The sequence below is a fragment of the Buteo buteo genome, chromosome 19 (assembly GCF_964188355.1).
Source record: "Buteo buteo chromosome 19, bButBut1.hap1.1, whole genome shotgun sequence".
Classification (NCBI taxonomy): domain Eukaryota; kingdom Metazoa; phylum Chordata; class Aves; order Accipitriformes; family Accipitridae; genus Buteo; species Buteo buteo.
This window is the reverse complement of record NC_134189.1, coordinates 636163-655392: the sequence shown is the minus strand read 5'-3', so window position 1 is coordinate 655392 and position 19230 is coordinate 636163. Positions and strand designations below refer to the sequence as shown.

The following is a 19230-nucleotide window of genomic DNA, read 5'->3' as shown; positions in this document are numbered from 1 at the left end:
CCGGCCTGGGGCGGGGGTGGCCGCGGGGGCGGAGCTAGGGTCGGTGGGCGGGGGGAAGTCCCTCCTGTCATTGGCTGAGGCTCGCGAGCCGAAGCCGCGCGCAAGGGCGGGCAGAGCTCCCGCCTTCCTTTCCCCTCCGCAACCAATCCCCGCGGGGGGAGGCGTGGCTTCCCGCGGAGAGGGGCCGTGCGCAGCGCCTGCCTCTCTCGCCATTGGTCGGAGTTAGGAAGGGAGGCGGGTCCCCTGGCCAGTGTCAGTCAGCGGCGTGCGGCCGCGGCGGTTGGCGGGCTGCTGAGCGCAGGTAAGAGCGGGCGGGGCCGGCTCGCGCGGCCGGTGGGGGCACGGGCCGCCCCTCCCCTGCCGGTGAGGCTCGCGCCGCGCGGGCAGCCATGTCGGAGTGGGTCTCGTACTACCGGAGCGAGGGGCCGGAGGGGGACGAGGACGAGGACGAGCAGCAGGAGGGGACCGAGGCGGTCGGTAAGGGCCCACCGCCCCCTCACGGAGGGCAGCCCGGGGCCCGCCGCCCTCGTGGGGTGAGCGGGCGGGGGGTGGCCCGCTGCTAAAACCATTTCCCCCCCCGCTTCGGTAGCGGACTACAGGTTCTCGGGTCGGGACAGCCTCATTTTCTTAGTGGATGCCTCCAAGGCCATGTTCGAGTCCGACGGGGACGGAGTGACTCCCTTCGACATGACCGTCCAGGTAAGGCTGCCGAGGGGGCCGCCGCCGGGGACCGACCCCCGTCCTCCGCTCCGCTCTGCCGCGGGGACGGCCGCGGCTCGTCCCTCTGCCTGACCCCCGGGTGTCCGCGGTGGCTGTGGAACTGGAGCCGCTCGGGGTTGGGAAGGGCTGTGGCGTGGTGGGCCGCGTCCGGCGCTGGGCGGGGGGAAGTGTCTGTAGGATGAGGTCGGTCCGCCGTCGTCGCGGTGTGCTCGATAAATGTTTATTTCCTCGGCCTTGCTCGCAGAAAGGGAACAGTAATGAAAAATATGGAAGGCTGTGTACCGGAAAAGTAGTCCCTCGAAAAACAAGCTCCCAAATTCTTTCTCCTGGTGAAATTTAGCTTGAAGCCATGTGTCACGGTTCTTGTTTGCTAGAGCCTGCTTGTATAAACTGCTAATTGCCAAAGACAAAACTTTTGCACCCTTACCACAACCTATTTTCATCGTATTTTGACCTGCGTGCGTTTTTTTTCAGTGCATCCGGAACGTGTATACCAGCAAAATTATTAGTAGTGACAGGGACCTGTTAGGTGTCGTCTTCTATGGTACAGAAAAGAACAAGAACTTGGCAGATTTCAAGCACGTCTATGTTCTCCAGGAGCTGGACAATCCAGGTAAAGGCAGTAAAGTGATATGAAGGTTATGTAGAAAGATGGACTAAGGAAATCTGTGTAGTAGCATTGTCAGTAACTGGTCTCTCTGAAAACAGAGAGCTATCAGATAAACAAAAAAGTTCCTGTTGCTGAGATGCATTGGTGGTGGTGGAGGCATAGATTTAGAAATTTACTGAAAGCTTAGAAACTGAGTAGGAGCTTGGCTTTTTCTATTATAGTTAGTTTAGATCCCTTTCCTCTGTCTTTTCTTCTATTTTAATGTGGTGGTTCGCTTGCTGTCCGCTAAACCTCAACAGAACTCTTGAAAGCCCATCATGTGTCTGCTGCGCTTCAGAAAAGTGCATGTATGTGCTAAGGCACCATGGATTCCAGCTGATGGAGAATATCACAGAATGGCTGAGGTTGGATGGGATTTCTGGAGGTCATCTTGTCCAACCCTCCTGCTCAAGCAGGGTCAGCTAGAACAGGTTGTCCGATACGTTGACCTGTTTGGGGTGTTCCATCTCTTATTTTCAAGTTTTGCAGTTCTTGAATGTAGCTCTTCCATTTTCTTATGATTTCTTAGAATTACATAGCATCTGCTTGAGCGCCAGTTGCAGAATTGGAGAAGGTAGTACGAGGACTGCAAAGAATGCATGCTAGTGGTGACAGATTCTCTGACAGCACGGAGTCTTGGGGTGGGGGGGTTGGGGGTGTCTACTAGCTTTTAATAGCAGCCTTTATCTCTGAGGAGGTTGGATTTCATTTTCTTAACTAGGAGATGCAGGTTTAGTGACACATGGGATTCTCCTGAAACAACTGTGCCTTGTCCTAGTTTCAGAATTAATTATGATGGGGACCTGAAAAGACTGCCTTAGGTTCTTCTCCCTTTTCTGGCAGCAATGGCCTTAGGCTCCTTGCTCATCCTTTTTCCTCCTCCTTCCCTGCTTGCCCTTTTCCCTGTTAGAGGCAGTAGCTTCACCATGCTGATAAAGACAGTGCAGGTGAAAGGTGGGTGTTGTTAAAAAGGAAGAGAATCGTGTATTTGCTGCCCCTGAAGAGCAGTGTGCTCTGGAGAAGGAAGAAATGCTATAGTTAGTTATTATGTAGTACATAATGATGAACACTTTTGCTGTTAATTCAATGGCAGCTGAGGAGATGAAAATAAAGTAGTAAATGGGGGAGAGGGAAGACATTCTCAGATGAGATTTCAAAAGTGCTATAGAATTTGAGTGAAGGACAAAGGAAGAAGCTCTGCAGAATGCACTAGCTGAAAAATGAAAGCTTGTCTCCCTTTGTACAGTTATGGGAGAAAACAGAGTCTGCTGTAGACAGGTGGGAAAAGGAGTCATAGTTGGCCTGGAGTAATCCGCAGAGCTTTAGAAAGGCCATTGACACCTGCCCTGGATGTTGCTGTGTTCTATGTGGTGATCTACGGGCTGCATCTGACCTCTAGGTTGAGTCTATCTGGCACAAGGGGCAAGAGAGCAGGAGGAATTACGTACCTTCTCAAAGTGCGGTGGAGATGCAGGATGTGCTTCAGGCTCCTCTCCTTCCTCTGGTGGCGCAGCAGTGTGCCATGCCTCTGCAGTGGGTGCAGTTGTTGCCTTTCCTGCTGAGCACTTGTCCTTTCAGTGTAGAGGGTTTGCGATACTTCGATTCCAGCCTGTTTCCCTCCCTCAAGAGGAAGAGCCCTGCATGGGTGCCAGGGCACTTTGTGTCCTTTTGGCCCTGGTATGTGCTTTCAAGTGGTAACCGGCTTGCAATGTTGCAAATGTTAGGCTATGCTGAACCTTTTTCTCAGCCAGGTGTTGGAAGGGCACTACCACAGAAGTGCTAGGAGACCTTACTCGGACATGAGCTGCGAGGGACCCTCGTTGCATATTTAGAAGAGTTTATGGTACTTCTTTCAGCATTTCTAATGCGTGTGAATGCTGTTATACCCCTTAGGTGCAAAGCGTATTCTAGAGCTGGACCAATACAGGGGAGACGAAGGACGAGTACTTTTCCGTGAGACCTTTGGCCACAATGCTGACTATTCACTGGGTGAAGCACTCTGGGCCTGCTCTAATCTCTTCAGCGATGTCCGAGTCAGACTGAGCCACAAAAGGATCATGCTCTTCACCAATGAGGATGACCCTCATGCCAATGACAGTGCCAAAGCCAAGCTGGCCAGGACCAGAGCTGGTGATCTGAGAGACACAGGTCATTATTTTCCCCTTTAATTTCAGGCAGAATAAAAGTGATGTATCCTCACAGCAGATGTTGACTGCATTGCAAGTCTGTGATGGAAAAAGAATGTAAAATCATCAGAACTGGGGAATCTTTCTGAAGCTTTCCAAAGGAGAAATTTGGTATCTAATCTAAATTAGAAAATCTGTTATCCAATCTGGTATGCAACAACTAACACTTATTTTCTAGGATCTCTTTTTCTACTCTGGTAGCATAAACCAGGACTTGAGAGGGCCATGGAAAACAAACTCCACTTTTTTTCATTGTTCCACCATTTTCCAGGAAGGAAACAATAACACTAAGTTAACACAAAAGGAAAATTACTTTAACGGCTCCATTTTGAACTAGCTGAAGAACAGCAACCTGAGCTCAGAGACTAGAGAGCAAATGCTTTGTTAGTTCAGCTATGTAGCTGAGATCACCAGTGTTTTTGGAGTTCAGCAGATGTGCTGGATCTGGAAGCTGTGAGGCTTCCTTAATCCATTAGCCCTTATAACCGGGAAAGGGGAGTTTCTGAACTCATTACTTCCCTCTGTGCCTGAGCTAAGATTATGTTTGATAGGAGCTTGTCAGAGCTGTTTCATACACAAAGTTGTCCAGATTCTTAATTAGGGAAGAAACATTTTCTGTGCCATGTTGTTTTGACTGAAGTTGAAGAATGTCTTTTGCCTCTTTTCCTGGAAGCTTTCACATCTGATGCAGATGACAATCTGGAGCTTATTCTTGCTTAAATTCTTTGCTTAGAGAAATCTGAGAGTGCTGAGAAACATGCCGATGTAAGAAAAAGGCAGTTTGTGTGGTCCTCCTCCTATCTCTTTCTTTGTTTCTAGGTATCATCCTGGATTTGATGCACTTGAAGAAGCCTGGAGGGTTCGATATCTCTTTGTTCTACAGGGATATCATAAACACAGCAGAGGATGAGGACCTTGGGATCCAGCCTGGGGAGTCAGGGAAACTGGAACATCTCATGAAGAAAGTACGAGCAAAGGAGACAAACAAACGGGCTTTAGTCAGGTTTGTGCCTAGTTATGGTATTTCATTCAGTGGAGACACCTGATGTTATTTTTAGACTGCATCTCGCCTCCCTCTTCTGGAATGATTGGTCTATAAAAGCATCAGTGCTTAGATTCCTCCATCTTAATTCCTTAGTCCAAGATAGGTGTTTCTTCTGTAGCTTCCAAGGATATTGTCCTTGGTGGATGAGAAGAGTGGAGAGGGAAGCTAGGCCTCCTTTTTTGCTCTCTGTGACATCTCCTGTATTGAGCTTGGCCAGAAATGATCTTTTTTTCAAAAAATGACATCATTGCCAAGTAAAATACTTACCAAAAAATCTGTAACTTGTAATATGGTTAGTTTATAGTGAAATCTGATTGAAATGAGGCTTTTCTTACTAGTGTTAACTTAGAAAAATTTCATCTGAATGTGACTGGTAGGTATTTTGGCCTGTTACTAAATAGTTATATGTGGTCAGTCTGTCTAGGGAGTTGGTGTGGATTCACACAGCCTTGGTATTTCTGATCTCCTACTGAAAGATTAGAGATACTTACAGAGGGATTAAAAGGATCTTGATGAAGCAGAGAGAAAGTATTTTTGGAATCACATGCTCTGTAACAGTTGGGTTTTTTAATGAGTGAGTTCATAGCAGAATGATATGGAAGCACAGTAAGGGAATGAACTTTACAGCCTAGTGTTTTTTTTAAAGTACTTAAAAAAAAAATAAAAAAATTTTAAAAAAATCCCAACCTGAGCTGTTGTCACTGGCATTCTTGCTCCAGCTCTCAGCTTTATGTGCCTCTTCTGGGAATGTTCCTCAAGCTTTCTAATAGTTGAGGACGAAGAATCCCATACCAGTGATACGTTTTAGAGGAGAGGAAGTAACATTCACTGTTCTGCTCTCAGAACTTGAAGATTACCTCCAATTTTAAACCTTTACTTCTGAATTTTTCTCTAACTTGTATTATTTTTTTTTCTTAAATCATGGTATTGTTTGTCTTGATGGGGTTCTTTTGGGGAATTTTGCCTTTTGTGTGAACAGCTGTGTGAATTCAGAGGTCACATTGCATTAAGCACAAGTGGGGTGCCCAAATGTGAACTTGTCCTGTGCTCTGCTTGAGTGTAGCTGCCCTTCAGAGTGAAAACAGGTGAAAGAAATATGGTAAAGCATTTGTGTTTAAATCATTTTTATGACCAGAAGTGATAGCATTGGAAGAGTGTTTTTATACAAGTGAGATCGTGACTCAAGTAATAGTATGTTTCCAGAGATACATGTGATTTTGGGGGAGGAGAATAGGAGGAGGTCAGAGAAAATAAATTATCTGAGGAGATGACTTTCTTTTGCAAAAGTGATCTTTTGGAAGGCTCAAGTCTGTATCTGCTTTTTTTACACAGGTTAAATCTGTATCTGAACAAAGATCTGTCACTTTCTGTTGGTGTTTTCAACCTCATTCAAAAAGCTTATAAGCCATATCCAGTGAAGCTTTATCGGGAAACTAATGAACCGGTTAAAACGAAAACAAGGATGTTTAATGGAAAAACAGGCAGCTTGCTCCTGCCGAGTGACACAAAAAGGGCTCAGGTAACGTATTGATTATGTGCCTGCTTTTTCCTGGCTCTGTGATGTGTGTGGTGGAGATGCTGATTCTCTTGCTGTGTTTGTTTGTATTTCATTTGCAAGATCAGATGCAGAAATATTTACATCTGTATGTCCCTAGGGATAGCCTGGTCACTTTGTAAGCCACGCAGAGTGAGAGTGGGTTGTTTCTCTGGCATAACTGTCAAGGGAAAGCATAGCCGCTGGTGGAAGGGCACTCAGGAACACAAGTCATTTCTTTCTGTACGGCAGAACCAGGTTGTCAGAACCTGACTTTACATGGCCTTGTGCTATTGCTGCTGGTGTTATCTTTTGATTCACTAGGAAAAGATTTTGTCCATTTTATTAAACATACAAGTGTGAATAACGGGGGTGGGGGGGAGGTTGGAGCTCTTTTCCAAACAGAAAAATAAGTATATTACCTTCGTTTTTTGTTATTTTGTTCTTTGCTTTGCCTTCCTGCTTGATAGTTTGGCTGATGTAGATTGAATGTCACATTCTATTCAGGCACAGCCTTATTTCAAAGCAGGATATGCAGTTGCTAGGTGTATTGTCACAAGAGCACTTTGTGTGTCGTTCCATGCCAAAGGCTCTTAAAGTTGTTGTCTTAAGATTAAATATTAAGTTTATTTATACTGGACATTAGTTTCTTGAAATAAAGTACAGGAGATGAACAGAAAGCTGAGCATTAAGCCCTGATGTCTAACTTCAGCAGCTGGACTACAATATGTTTTTGTGACTTATGAGTGATGCTTCAAAAGCGTTGTTTCTTGGTCACTGTTTCTGCCAGCACTATGTAGCTGACATGCATCTGCTCAAGCAAGTTTAGAATCAGATGGGACCTCTGAAAACGTCTGGTCCAACCCAGCCGAGAGCAAGACTCACAAAACCAGATCAGGTCGCTCCAGGGTTTGTTTGGGTCAGCTCTGAAGAACTCCAAGGATGAGATGTGAATCTGTGCTAGGGCTTAACCATTGTCCTAGGAAAGTGCATTTTGCTAATGTCCAGGTGGCATTTCCCTTTGGGTAGTGGTCACGCACTGTGACTTGCCATTTCACTCTGCCCTCGTGGTGACAGTTTACTCTGTCTTGTCTATAACCCTCTTTTCAGTAGTGGAAAACAGCAATTGCACTCTCTTCCTAACCTCGCTGCTCCCCCACAATTTTTTTTTTATGCTGGCAGCATTACTATCTGCTCTTCCCTGGTTTAGACATATGGAAACCGCCAGATTGTGATGGAGAAAGAGGAAACAGAAGAATTAAAGCGGTTTGATTCTCTGGGCTTGTATCTGATTGGCTTCAAACCACTTTCAATGCTAAAACAGCACCACCATGTCAAGCCCTCCCAGTTCATCTATCCTGAGGAGTCCTTAGTAAGTGGTAAGTAAAGATGGCAAGAGAAGATTCACCACCTTGCATTACGGTAACCAGCTGATTCATAGTGTGTTTGAGTGGGGATCACTGAGTGTAAAATCTTTGTCTAACTTAAAGACTTGCTAATGTTAAAAAGTATAGAATTAACTGTTACTGCCCCTTTCAGCTGCAGTTAATTCTTGTTTTCTTTAATAGTAGAAGAGCCAGTTGGGCTTAATGTTTCACCCATTGTGACAAGCAGCTATTCAAGCTATGCAGATGTAGTCCCAAAATATTTGGTTTTGTCATTCATGAAAGTGAAGGATCCTAGTACCTGACAAGATGGCAAAGGTGGTTAAAAAACAAACAAACAAAAACCAAACCCCAAACCAGTGAAGATAACTGCCGGTTTTAAGTCTGTCCTGGTTTCAGCTGGGATAGAGTTAATTTTCTTTCTAGTAGCCACTATAGTGTTATGTCTTAGATTCAGTATGAGAAGAATATTGATAACGCACTGATGTTTTCAGTTGTTGCTGAGTAGTTTTTATACTACATCAAGGATTTTTCAGCTTCTGATGCCAGCAAGGAGGCTGGAGGGGCACAAGAAGTTGGGAGGGGACACAGCAGGACAGCTGACCCAAACTGGCCAGAGGACTATTCCATACCATGTGATGTCATGCCCAGTATATAAAATGGGGGGAGTGAGCTTGGGGAGGATCGCCGCTTGGGAACTAACTGAGCATCAGTTGGCGAGTAGTGAGCAATTGCATTGTGCATCACTTGTTTTGTATGTTCCAATCCTTTTATTATTATTGCCTTTTTATTATTGTTATTATTATCATTATTAGTTTCTTCCTTTCTGTTCTATTACACTGTTCTTATCTCAACCCACGAGTTTTACCTTTCTACTTCCGATTCTTTCTTCCATCCTGGGGCGGCGGGGGGGGTGTGTGAGTGAGTGGCTGCGTGGTGCTTAGTTGCTGGCTGGGGTTAAACCATGACAAAGTCTATATCAGCTAGGAGTGGAAACACAATACTCGGGAAGTAAGGTTGAATTAACAGCACTTTACGGGCTTGTAAAGAGAGGAGAGGAAGCTTAGGACTGCTTTTTCTCCCCTTTTTATGTATATATGTAAGTCTGCTTATCTAGAAATGCAGTATTAATCCATCCCAAGCTGCAACAGTAAAGAAAAAACTCCAGCTCCTCAATCTACCAGTGGATAAAGAGGGCTGAGTTATGACCAGATGCTTTACCGTGTCTGACTAAAGAAGAACCTTTACACTACCTTCTCCAGCTTAGCAGTTTCCTGAATCAAACACCTTACTTGTATGTCAGTCTGTTCCTGACCATTGAATCTAGTAAAATACAAAGCAAACGTGTACCTTGAGAGGAATATTGCAAGCTGAATTCTTAGTATGTTCTGCAAAAGTTCCTATGATGTGCTGCTACTATGATGTGCCGCCAGACCAGGAGGAGGCTTTGTAGGTACTTGTTTCCAATTTTCAACTGTATTTCATTTCTCAGATGTTAGTGATATCATTTCTCTCACCAGCACTCCTGCTGCTCTGGTCAGGAGAGACACTAACATTGTTATTTTTGAGGGCTGCCCCTTCCAAAAGTTGCTTTTTAGCTCTGGAATTTAACAAGCAACTCAAAAGAAGTCACAGGTTCTGAAACTGTAATATCTAGAGTTACGTTCCTGAACAAAGGAGCAAAGCTGTCAATTTGACCAATACTGTCTTGTCTTTGCAGGGAGTACAACGCTATTTAATGCCTTACTGATGAAATGCTTGGAGAAGCAGGTGATGGCACTGTGCAGATACACCGCCCGCCGGAACACTCCCCCTCGCTTTGTGGCCCTTGTTCCCCAGGAGGAAGAGGTGGATGAGCAGAAAGTGCAGATAGCCCCTCCAGGTATGGGAAGAGATGCTGCCTTTCCCTGCACGATCAGGTGCAGTCAGCATAAAAGCCTCCTGTATTGTGTGAAAATGTTCTTAGTGCTGCTCCCCTTAAAACTGAGGAGAGTGCTTTCTAACATCCCTTTTCTTCAGTTTTGTCACTGTAAGCATCTGATGTTGAATCTATTTTTAAAACCCCAGTTGCATCAGTGCTTGCTCAGGTATCACACAGCTACAGTATTTTCCCTGCCTCCTACCTCTTTTTAGCAGTCTCAAGTAACTGACCTAAAAATTAAAAGCTCTTTTTTCTGTTTGCTGACTAGACAGAATGTCTTTCCCTGAATTTTATTGTCTGCTTGGATACATTTTAAAGTGTTAAATAAATAATCGTGCATATTGAGCCTCACACCTTATCAGCTGAGTGGGGAATGATGAGGGAGCAAAGGCAGACTCTTGCTCTTTTGCATTTTCTCACCTCTTTAACTGGAAAATCCTCTTCTGGGACAATGTGAAGTAGGGTAATAACACTGCTTGTGTACAAAGTAAAGCATTTCAGAAATAACATGTGGGCATTAACTTAATTTTCAAACAAGCCTTTTTCAAGCTCATATCCAGGGAGAGATGGGGAAGGTGGACAAGTTGATCTCCTGCATAAAAAGCAAGTCACAAGCATCCAGCTCTTAGCTATGCATTTAGTTCAAATCTCTTTCAGAAAGCCATTAGTGATGTTGCTTGTACACACTGAGATGGGGATTCAGTGTTGTGCTGTAGGTACTAGGAGGTATTATGGATTGCTGTTGTTTACAACAAAATAGCTAGCTAGTTTGGAGACATCGGACCTAGATAATAAGCATCTTGGTCTTTCCCATAAATCATTGTTCTGAGGCCGTGGTTCTGCATAACTGTTCTCTTGCTCCCTCTCTTCCATGTAGGTTTCCACATCATTTTCCTACCATACGCAGATGACAAACGGAATGTTGATTTTACAGAAAAGTTACCAGCCAGTCGAGAGCAGGTGGACAAAATGAAGGAAATAATTCAAAAACTTCGGTTCAAATACAGGTACAGGGAGATAAATTGTGTGCGGGCTGTGACATAGGGAAGAAAGCGCAACCCTGTTGCTTGCTCTGTTGCACACATTGTTGAGTTGTGGTGTCCACGAGGTGAGATTTTGATGTATTTTGATGCAAATTGCTTCCCTTTGCAGTAGCTTTGTCTAAACTTTATTCTTAATCATTCTGAATACTCAGGCACCACACGCTTTATGTAGCATGTTCTGGAGTTCTTCATAGAATTGCTCTTGTTCTCTGGGCTGTTGTCATTTGTTGCAGAGGTATCACATTTTATTGTGGTTCTGCCAATCTATTGCAGATCAGACCTGGACTGTTTAAATTAGAGCACTTTAGAGAGAATGGTTAGGTCTTTTTCATTATAGTTAGGATAAATTTTATGAAGTGCTTTTACAGGACATGTTTTCCTAGGTATGTGGAAAGTAACATAACTGTTATTAAAGTAGAATTAACTGTTATTAAAGTAGAATGCCACTGTCTCCCATTTGTCTCGCACAGCTTTCTAAGTCTCACACCACTTTCTAATGTGGTTGATGCATGACAGGATAGTGATTCAGCAGGTGAATTGGAAAGAGGAAAAGCAGTTCCTCTGGTGAGATGGATTGTTGTGTGGGAAGGAGGGAAGTTTTACTTTGAAATAAGTTGGTGGTAGATCTTATGTGTCTTGTCTGTCTTCTGGACAGCATTCATTGACATTTTGGGGGATTCTTGACAGGGCTGACAGCTTTGAGAACCCAGTTTTGCAACAGCACTTCAGGAATCTGGAGGCTTTGGCACTGGATATGATGGAACCAGAACAAGCTGAGGATCTTACAAGTGAGAATTATTGGTGGGTGTGAAGGGGGGTGGGGTAGAGGGCTCTTGACTTTGTTCTAAGTCAGAGATACACTACTACAAATCCAAATGTCTTTTAAAAAATATTGCAGTTGTGTGCACTTCCAAGATGTAGAATTCTGGATGTGTCCATTCTGAAATATTGACACCTTACTTTCTAATGCTGTCACTTTTAAGATAAAGGAAAAATCGTTCACTTTACCCTCCAAAATTAAAATTGAATCACCTTTTTCTATGGTGACAAATGCTTCTCTGAAATTTCTCTCTTCAAGAGTCTAATTAATATTTCAGTCTGATAAATAGACAGTTACTCAGAGAGTGATCCTGCTAGGAGGCAATGATGCTGCCTTGTGGCTGTGAGAGTTTCTATAGAAGAATATCTTGTCAAAGGATAGAAACCTACTCCTGGAGGGGAAGTTCCTTTTTTAGAACTGTGTTGTAATCCAGGAATAGTGTTAGAGTAACTATTTGTCTCTTCTGAAGTGATACCTAACAAATAATCTAGGCCCCTGTGCTAGATACCATACAGATACATGACAGAAACAAACTGTTCTGCCTCAGACTACTTGCAACCTTAGATAGTAACCTGTTGTATTTTCAATGTCTGAGATTAGACCCGGGTAACAGTGCAAGCAGGCAGGTGATCTTCTACATCACTTCTACATCACTTCTACATCACTTCTACATCACTTCTACATCACTTCTACATCACTTCTACATCACTTCTACATCACTTCTACATCACTTCTACATCACTTCTACATCACTTCTACATCACTTCTACATCACTTCTACATCACTTCTACATCACTTCTACATCACTTTGTTCTGCATATATATTTCCTGTTCAGGGATATGTGCAGGTCCATTACATCTGTATAACACAAAATCTCAAGATTACCAAGAGCTGTAAATTTCTCATTTGGGAATACCATAACATATGTCTTTGCATTTTGCATGCTTGCAAGATGCTCGCATGCTGGTTATTACGGAAGCACAATTGTATCTGGTGATGGCCTTGTTTAGACTTCCCTGTGATCACTCTCTTGTTGAGAGGGCAAATCTTTCTCTTTTGCCAGTGCCAAAGGCTGAAGAGATGAACCGCAGGCTGGGCAACCTGGTGGAGGAGTTTAAGCAGCTGGTTTATCCCCCTGACTACAATCCGGATGGGAAAGCTGTAAAGCGAAAACAAGGTAAGTAATGATGGTGCAGACACACAACATGGTGTCTGTATTCTCTTTAGAAGTTTCTGTATTTTCAGTTTGTCTCATAGTTTAAAGAAGCTGCTTGTGCAAGAACTCTCTTTACTCATCTCCACAACAAAGTGGATTTATATCCAGTGGTGATTCTTAGGAAGTAGAGGATATTGTGGTATCCAGTTGGAGAGCTGCTGGAATGAGAAACTGCATAGTGAAGTATAGGAAGCAATGTGGGTAAATGATTGTAAAATATAGTTTAATTTTTTTTTTTTAAATAATTTTGGTTTTTATGACAGAGTAGTAAAATCGTTCATGCTTTCAGTTGGTGTTGGTGAGGAAGCAGACTTTTATACATGGGCTGTTCGGCAAGTCCAAGATGGGCATCTTTAGGGCTAAATGTCTAAGTAATGCTGAAGTACTTGTGTAGTTTGGGAGTCTATGAAACTGCATAAAGTGGGAGGGTCAGTTAGTTGAGCTCCCTGTGGAATCATTGCTTTCTGCTGTCTCGATGAGTATCCCTTAAAAGTTTCATTTGGGGGTGGTCTTTCCGTCAGAACACAAAGTTTCATACTTGAGCTTGAGATCACTCCTATCAATGAAATACTACATGACTTAACATGGTGAGTGATACCTGCTTCTTAAAACAAAATGTGTAAACTAGGTCTGTGAGTGTGTAGGTAGCTGTTTAAGTACCATGTGCTAATGGCCACCAACTGTCGTATGTCTAAGAAATGTTGATGTCTTTCTATTAAGAAATTGTTTAAAATCTTGGTGATCTAAAATTTATCTTTCTAGCTTCTGATAGTCAAACTGAGAAGAGGCCCAAGGTAGAACTCTCAAAAGATGAGCTGCGGAGTCATGTGCAGAAGGGCACTCTAGGCAAGCTCACTGTACCTGTTCTGAAGGATGTGTGCCGGCTTTATGGGCTGAAGGGTGGAGGAAAGAAGCAGGAGCTCATGGATGCGTTAACTGAATACTTCAGTGAGCACTAAGCAGGAGTGAAAGGCCCTGGCTGACTTCCATCTGCTTAAAATTTTAGTTGTCTTATGCAGATGCTGTGTCTGGTTAATCTTGCTGTGGAGGAGAAGGCGGCTAAATGTTGCTGCATCTAGCAGTGGAGAAACTTTTTACTCTTAGTTGTGAAACATCTCTGCAAAGTTGGATTCTGTTCACAGTAGCCAAAGGCAGAATTAAATTCCTTGCTAACTCAGGTCACCCACTGCAAGTGAACACAGTTGTGCCTTCCTGGTTTCTTAATAAAAGTTATTTTGGGCTTCTTATTTTGCAACACTGGCCGTACCATCTTTGCATCATAAAGACAGCAAAACTCACTTCAATGTAAGAAAACAGAATGATCTGTGTTAATGGCACCACGTGAATCCAAGCAGCAGGTCAAGTCTTTGTGCTAACAGAGGGTATAAATGTGGTGTAGTACTCTCCTGCTCTCCAAAACAGCCAGTCAGTATCAGTACTTGTGATCAAATTGGGTTCTTTGCCACCATTGGTGTTATAAACATTACCAGCAGATCATAAAGGAGAAAATCATGACTGGGAAGCTGTAGCCAAACCTTTGGGCAAAAAGCCAGCACTTCACAAAGCTGCACAGCCAGGTTTTCCATTTTTAAATGGTAATAGCAAAAGCTGGTTTAAAAAAGGAAAAAAAAAAAAAAAATCATGTTCCCTGGAAGGCTGCAAGCACTTACTCCAGTTAAATTACTGCGATGGCATAGAGCTTTTCCACCTCTGTAGCAAGTATGAGTCAGACTATTGTGCAGGCTTCTGTACTCAAATCTGTGCTTTAGAAACAGAAAAAGAGCAAGTTGTGGAGTGTAGCCCTTGTTACGTCCAGTATTTTTTTTTTTTTTTTTTTAATCACACTTACAGAGACTGCATCTCGGGCTGTGTTTTGGTTCTTAAACTTCCACCCCTGGCATGCCCCACCTGTCTTGCAGTGCAAGATGACTAAAACTAATAGCCATTGCCCTTGCTCTAGGAAACTACTAATTGTTTAGCTAAACTGTAACTTTCTACAGGGGGCAAACATAGGATACATGAGGTGTCCATTTTGGTCTGTGTGGTGGTTTTAGCGTTCAGGGATTCCTGTGTTTGGCACGCAAACTATTAGGCAACTTATTGAAGAATTAAGTCATACATGAAGGTTGTGGCAGTGCTGTCATGTGGCACGTACATCGGAGCCAGCTGTGACCACCCTAGCTGTGCCAGCAGGCTGCTTGCTTCCACCTCCACAGCTCCTCTTGAAAGAGCAGCTATAGCCCATGTTGAGCTCTGCAGTATTGAAGCTACATAGTCTAGGATACTTTCAATCAGCCTGCATTATAGTGACTTTTAATGAATATTTGTCTATGCAATCGATTTATTTTGCCCTTCAGCAAAGAAGTTACTACAAACACTTCTCTTAGCAAGATTCAAACTGAACGCAATAAAATAGTGATACAATCCTGTCCTTCATTCTGTGAATTTTCCATTCCCCAAATGCCCTTGTTAACTTCTCTCTTGGCTTGCTAACCCCCAGGCACAATATGTTCCAGGCTTTGGATGACCATGGCATGTTTGTTCTAGGTTATCAGATCTTCCTTTTGGCTTTTTTTTTTAATAGCAGGCTATTGCATTAAGTGGAAGTTTAAAAGGGACAGTGATGGAAGGCTTCAGAGCAGAAAATTAGACGGTTTTGCTTGCTCAAGAATCCTTTATTTCTGCTCCTTATGTGCTTTGTCTTACATCAGCTGTCTTGGCATGGTACAATAGCACAAATCCTTTGCAAACTGTGGTTTTAAAAACAAGTACCTCAACAGGCAGCATCAGCAGAAGGGAAGAGCAGCCTTTCTAAACCTCACAGAAGTGAAAGGACTACAAAATTTTTGTATTAAGCTCACCTCAGCAAGGATATTACTGTTATCAGCCATTTACAAAAACAGACAGACATGATTTGTCTTCAGTCTTTCATGAGCTGATTTCATCTGCTTGGGGATGTACTTACTAAAGGTATGAAGTTAATGCCTCTGTGGAAACATTACAGGAGAACTTATTTTCCCTTCTGCTATTGTACCTGTTGGGTCTTTGCACACTAGCTTTGCTTTGGCATCCTGCAGTAGAAGACAGGTTTGATACGACCCATTCCAACACAAAGGTTTAGATTCTGCTCAGAGCAGTAACTGGATTTATTATACAATATGCATTTAACTAAAGCTAGCTCCATAAACCCACCACTAATTCTGAATGCTGGTGGTGCTTCATGCTTTTCCAGAGCACGTGATTATCTAGCATTCTTGAGACACAGGTTGATCTACCTGAAAAAGTACTTGGTCTCTTGTCTTGGCCATGACTTATAGCACTCATCTTCAGTCAGGTGACTACAGTACAGTAGCTTCCCTAAAAGCATGAGATACTTTTTATAGTTATCAGCCAGATGTAGGGTACTTGTAAGCCACAGCAGGCTGCTCTCTACCATGTATTTTGCGCTTAAATTCCCTAGGTAGCCCAAGCTCATTGGTACAGTCCACACAAAGAAAACTTGAAGAGTATGAACTACTGCACTTGCAATAGCCTTTAGGCAATCTCTGAGCAGTCTAGCTTTACAAGCAGGAACACTTCTGTTAGTTGCAAATGCTTTCCCAGAGGGAATGACAATTATGTTTAGCTTTGTCAGCAATTTTATTTTTCTTAAAAAGTCAGTATTTAAAAATAAGCGAGATAAAGAGATTTGCCCTTGTGCACTGCCATAAGATTTCTGCTCCCTGTACACCTCTTATGGAAGTCCCTTGTCTGGTTTCAAGAAAAAAAGGTTGTGCTATGAGTACGGATCTTGGTTCTGTCCGCTGCTACACGGTAGCCGCTGCCTGCCCTATGTGTGGTCTATGCTGCTCCATCACTTAAAGCAACAACTCCAGCAGTCTGCATGCACACGCTGTGCGGGGAACTAACATGCTTTATCCTCAGTAGACTAAACCATTCAGGAACACACTGAGTTACTTATGCCTGTTAGAGGCTGAAGTGTCACCAAAATACTCCAACACAGAGGAAGCCCCTGGGTGGGTTAAAAAAAAAGCCCTGAGCAGGCGAACATGGAGATAAGGGGGGGATTTTTTTTTTTCTCTCTTTTAAACATCAAACAGGAAATACAGTTGTACAATCACTTTTCAAGAAGTAATACAATGAGAATGAATGTGTTGGAGTGGAATAATAGAAAAGAGGGGGGAGGAGAGGCAGAAACACTAAGAATTAAGCGGTTATTAAACAAAAACGTGGTGCTTTGAAATGGAACACTGACATCAAAACTATAATCTCAACTGAAGCTGGAAAACTCCCCCTGCCTTCAGCTTTCCTATTCCACATAGACTTAAACTCACAGGCATTTAGACCAACAGTCTTTCTATAGCTTGCTGGACAGACTGGATCTGAGGCTTTAGCTGTGACCCCTCCTTGATGGTGATGGAGCAGGCGATGACAGGCCGGGAAACACCACAGGCCCGGCCCAGGGCTTGCTTGGAGCGCACAAACACGTAAGGTACGTTCTTGTCTTCACAGAGAAGAGGGAGGTGCAGGATGATCTCCAAGGGCTCCGCGTCTGCCGCCATCACAATGAACTCCGCTATCCCTCGGTTCAGTGTTTTGGTGGCTGTAAGAGAAACTGAAGAGTAAGTCTAGGTCCTTATGGACAGCCCATCTAATGAAAAACACCTTTAGGAGATGCTGAAATTGGCACGAGCAAGAAGGAGATCTGGTGGTAGCGTGAGGGGAGGCCAAAGGAAAATGGCAGCTATAGGGGCAGGGAGGGTATTATTCAGAGGGCTGCACCTGGGGTACTGTGCCCAGCGCTGCCCTCGAGCACAGCGGAGAGATTCCCCAGGGAGCGAGGCCAGCCCAGGGCTGCTGCTGGGCAGGGGCTGGGGTGCACCATGGATGAGAGAAGGCTGGGGCAGCTGGGTTGGTTTAGCCTGGAGAAGAGAGGGCCGAGGTGGGAGGGGAGCTGTGTGGCTGCTGCCTTCTACTACTTCAAGGGGATGGCAGAGAGGATGGAGCCAAACCATCCTCATGAGTGCATGGGAAGAAGGACAGGTTGCAGACTGTGACTGTTGCCTCAGTGAGATTCTGGGGACGTGCTTGTATTTTATATCCCTCCCTCCCCCCCATTATGAGATGGGTTTAAGCCATGGGAACTGGACCCTGGGAGACTATGGAGTTTCTATCCTTAGGCATTGTTTTGTTTTTTAAAAGCTTGACTAGGCAAAGCCCTGAGCAACCTGATCCAACTGTGGAGGGAGCCACTCTCTGAGCAGGCTGCACTAGAGGTACCCTCAGACCCAAATCTTTTAATGATTCTGAACTGACTAGGCATCTGGTAACCACAGTGCCACACCACTAAAGCGCATGTGATCACAGGACACGCACCAGGAGCACAGCTTGGGCATCCACCAGAACTGCATATACGTGTTGAAAAGATTACAGCTTAGTTCTGTCCCTGAATATTGCTTAAGAAGGCTAGAAGGAGGAGGAAGGAGACACTTGCAATAGCTAGATCTATAAAAAGTTAGCAGCCCACAGCTAGAGAGAAAAGACACTCTCTAGCCACAGCTTCTCACAAAATCCTCGCTATGATTTCTAGGACACTTTGCAACGCACAGGTCTCACCTTCGTTGGCTCCCTTGCGTAGCTGCTTATAATTGCAGGACTGCTGCACGAGATCGAGTAGCGTTTTGGTGAGCTGCGCATCAGCCAGGGGGTAAGCTTTGGGATTCACTTCTGCCTCGCTCTAGAGAGAGGAAAAAGTAAAGAGCATTACAACAGGAGCAAAGCGGGCTTTGTTCTGAGCAGCATCACACCAGCATCACCACACATACTGACAACTGCAGTCACATCGCTATTCTCGTCTGCTCTGCGCGTCTCCTAGAAATCCCACTGCATTTTATTTCTGAAGAGGGATTCTCTCACGTTCTTCGAAGTCAAGAGCACCTCTGCTCGCGCAGATGGCCAATTAACGCCCTACAAACTAGCAGCAGCGAGCGGGCCGGGCGCTCGGTGCAGGGACTCTCCGCCAAAGGAAGCGTTTCTGCGCTCAGGCACGAACGGTACGGCAATCCCCGCCAGCTCCTCTTCTGCGAATCCTGAGCGGCTTCTCAGCTGTCAACGGCAATGGCATAGCGGAACACTGACGAGGTCACGACCGGCGTTAACGACCGGCGCCGGCCGAACGGCAGCGCTGCCAGCACGTGCTCCCGCTCCCCGCTGCGGGGCCGGGCCGCCCAGTCCCCCCGCCGTTAGGTGCCCCCAGGACCGCCGGACCCCCCCAAACGCCCCCAACCCCGGGCATCCCCCCCCCCCAAGCTCCACGACTCGGCCGCGCCGCCCGGCCTCCACGTGCTCCCCCGCAGCCTAGGCCGGGGAGGGCAGGGCAGCGTCCCTCCGCCCCAGGGCCCTCCCGGCGCGCCCCGAGGAGAAGGAACCGGCGGCGGCGGCGGCCGGCCCCGCTCACCATGGCCGCGGCCTGGCCCGGCCCGGTCGCCGCTCCCGGCCCGATCGCCTTCAAAGGGAGGGAGGAGGCGAGAGCGCTGCTGCGCGCCGCGCCGCGCCGCCGCCGCCGGAAGTCAGGGGGCGGGGCCCGGCTCTGGGCCCGCCCCGGCGGGGAGTATCGGCGCGAAGCCGCTTCCCCGGGGCTGCTGCGCAGAGCGTGACGTGTGCACGGAGGTAGCACGAGGAGCCGCCGCCCCGCCCCCTAGGCGGTGGC

At 45.3% G+C, this 19230-nt stretch overlaps 2 protein-coding genes across 2 annotated transcripts; one reads left to right on the top strand and one right to left on the bottom strand.

The window, feature by feature from the left end:
* The first annotated feature begins 266 nt into the window (after positions 1-266).
* On the top strand, positions 267-13768 carry XRCC6 (X-ray repair cross complementing 6). Its single transcript, XM_075050793.1, has 12 exons — positions 267-477; positions 590-699; positions 1195-1333; positions 3263-3517; positions 4375-4558; positions 5933-6119; positions 7345-7513; positions 9240-9401; positions 10318-10447; positions 11171-11271; positions 12369-12482; positions 13284-13768. The coding sequence occupies exons 1-12, from the start codon at positions 390-392 to the stop codon at positions 13478-13480; spliced, it is 1836 nt and encodes a 611-aa protein (XP_074906894.1). The 5' UTR covers positions 267-389; the 3' UTR covers positions 13481-13768.
* A 2803-nt stretch (positions 13769-16571) lies between these two features.
* On the bottom strand, positions 16572-19110 carry SNU13 (small nuclear ribonucleoprotein 13). Its single transcript, XM_075050794.1, has 3 exons — positions 18979-19110; positions 18138-18258; positions 16572-17124 (listed from the first exon to the last, which is right to left on the bottom strand). The coding sequence occupies exons 1-3, from the start codon at positions 18979-18981 to the stop codon at positions 16862-16864; spliced, it is 387 nt and encodes a 128-aa protein (XP_074906895.1). The 5' UTR covers positions 18982-19110; the 3' UTR covers positions 16572-16861.
* Positions 19111-19230: the final 120 nt, after the last annotated feature.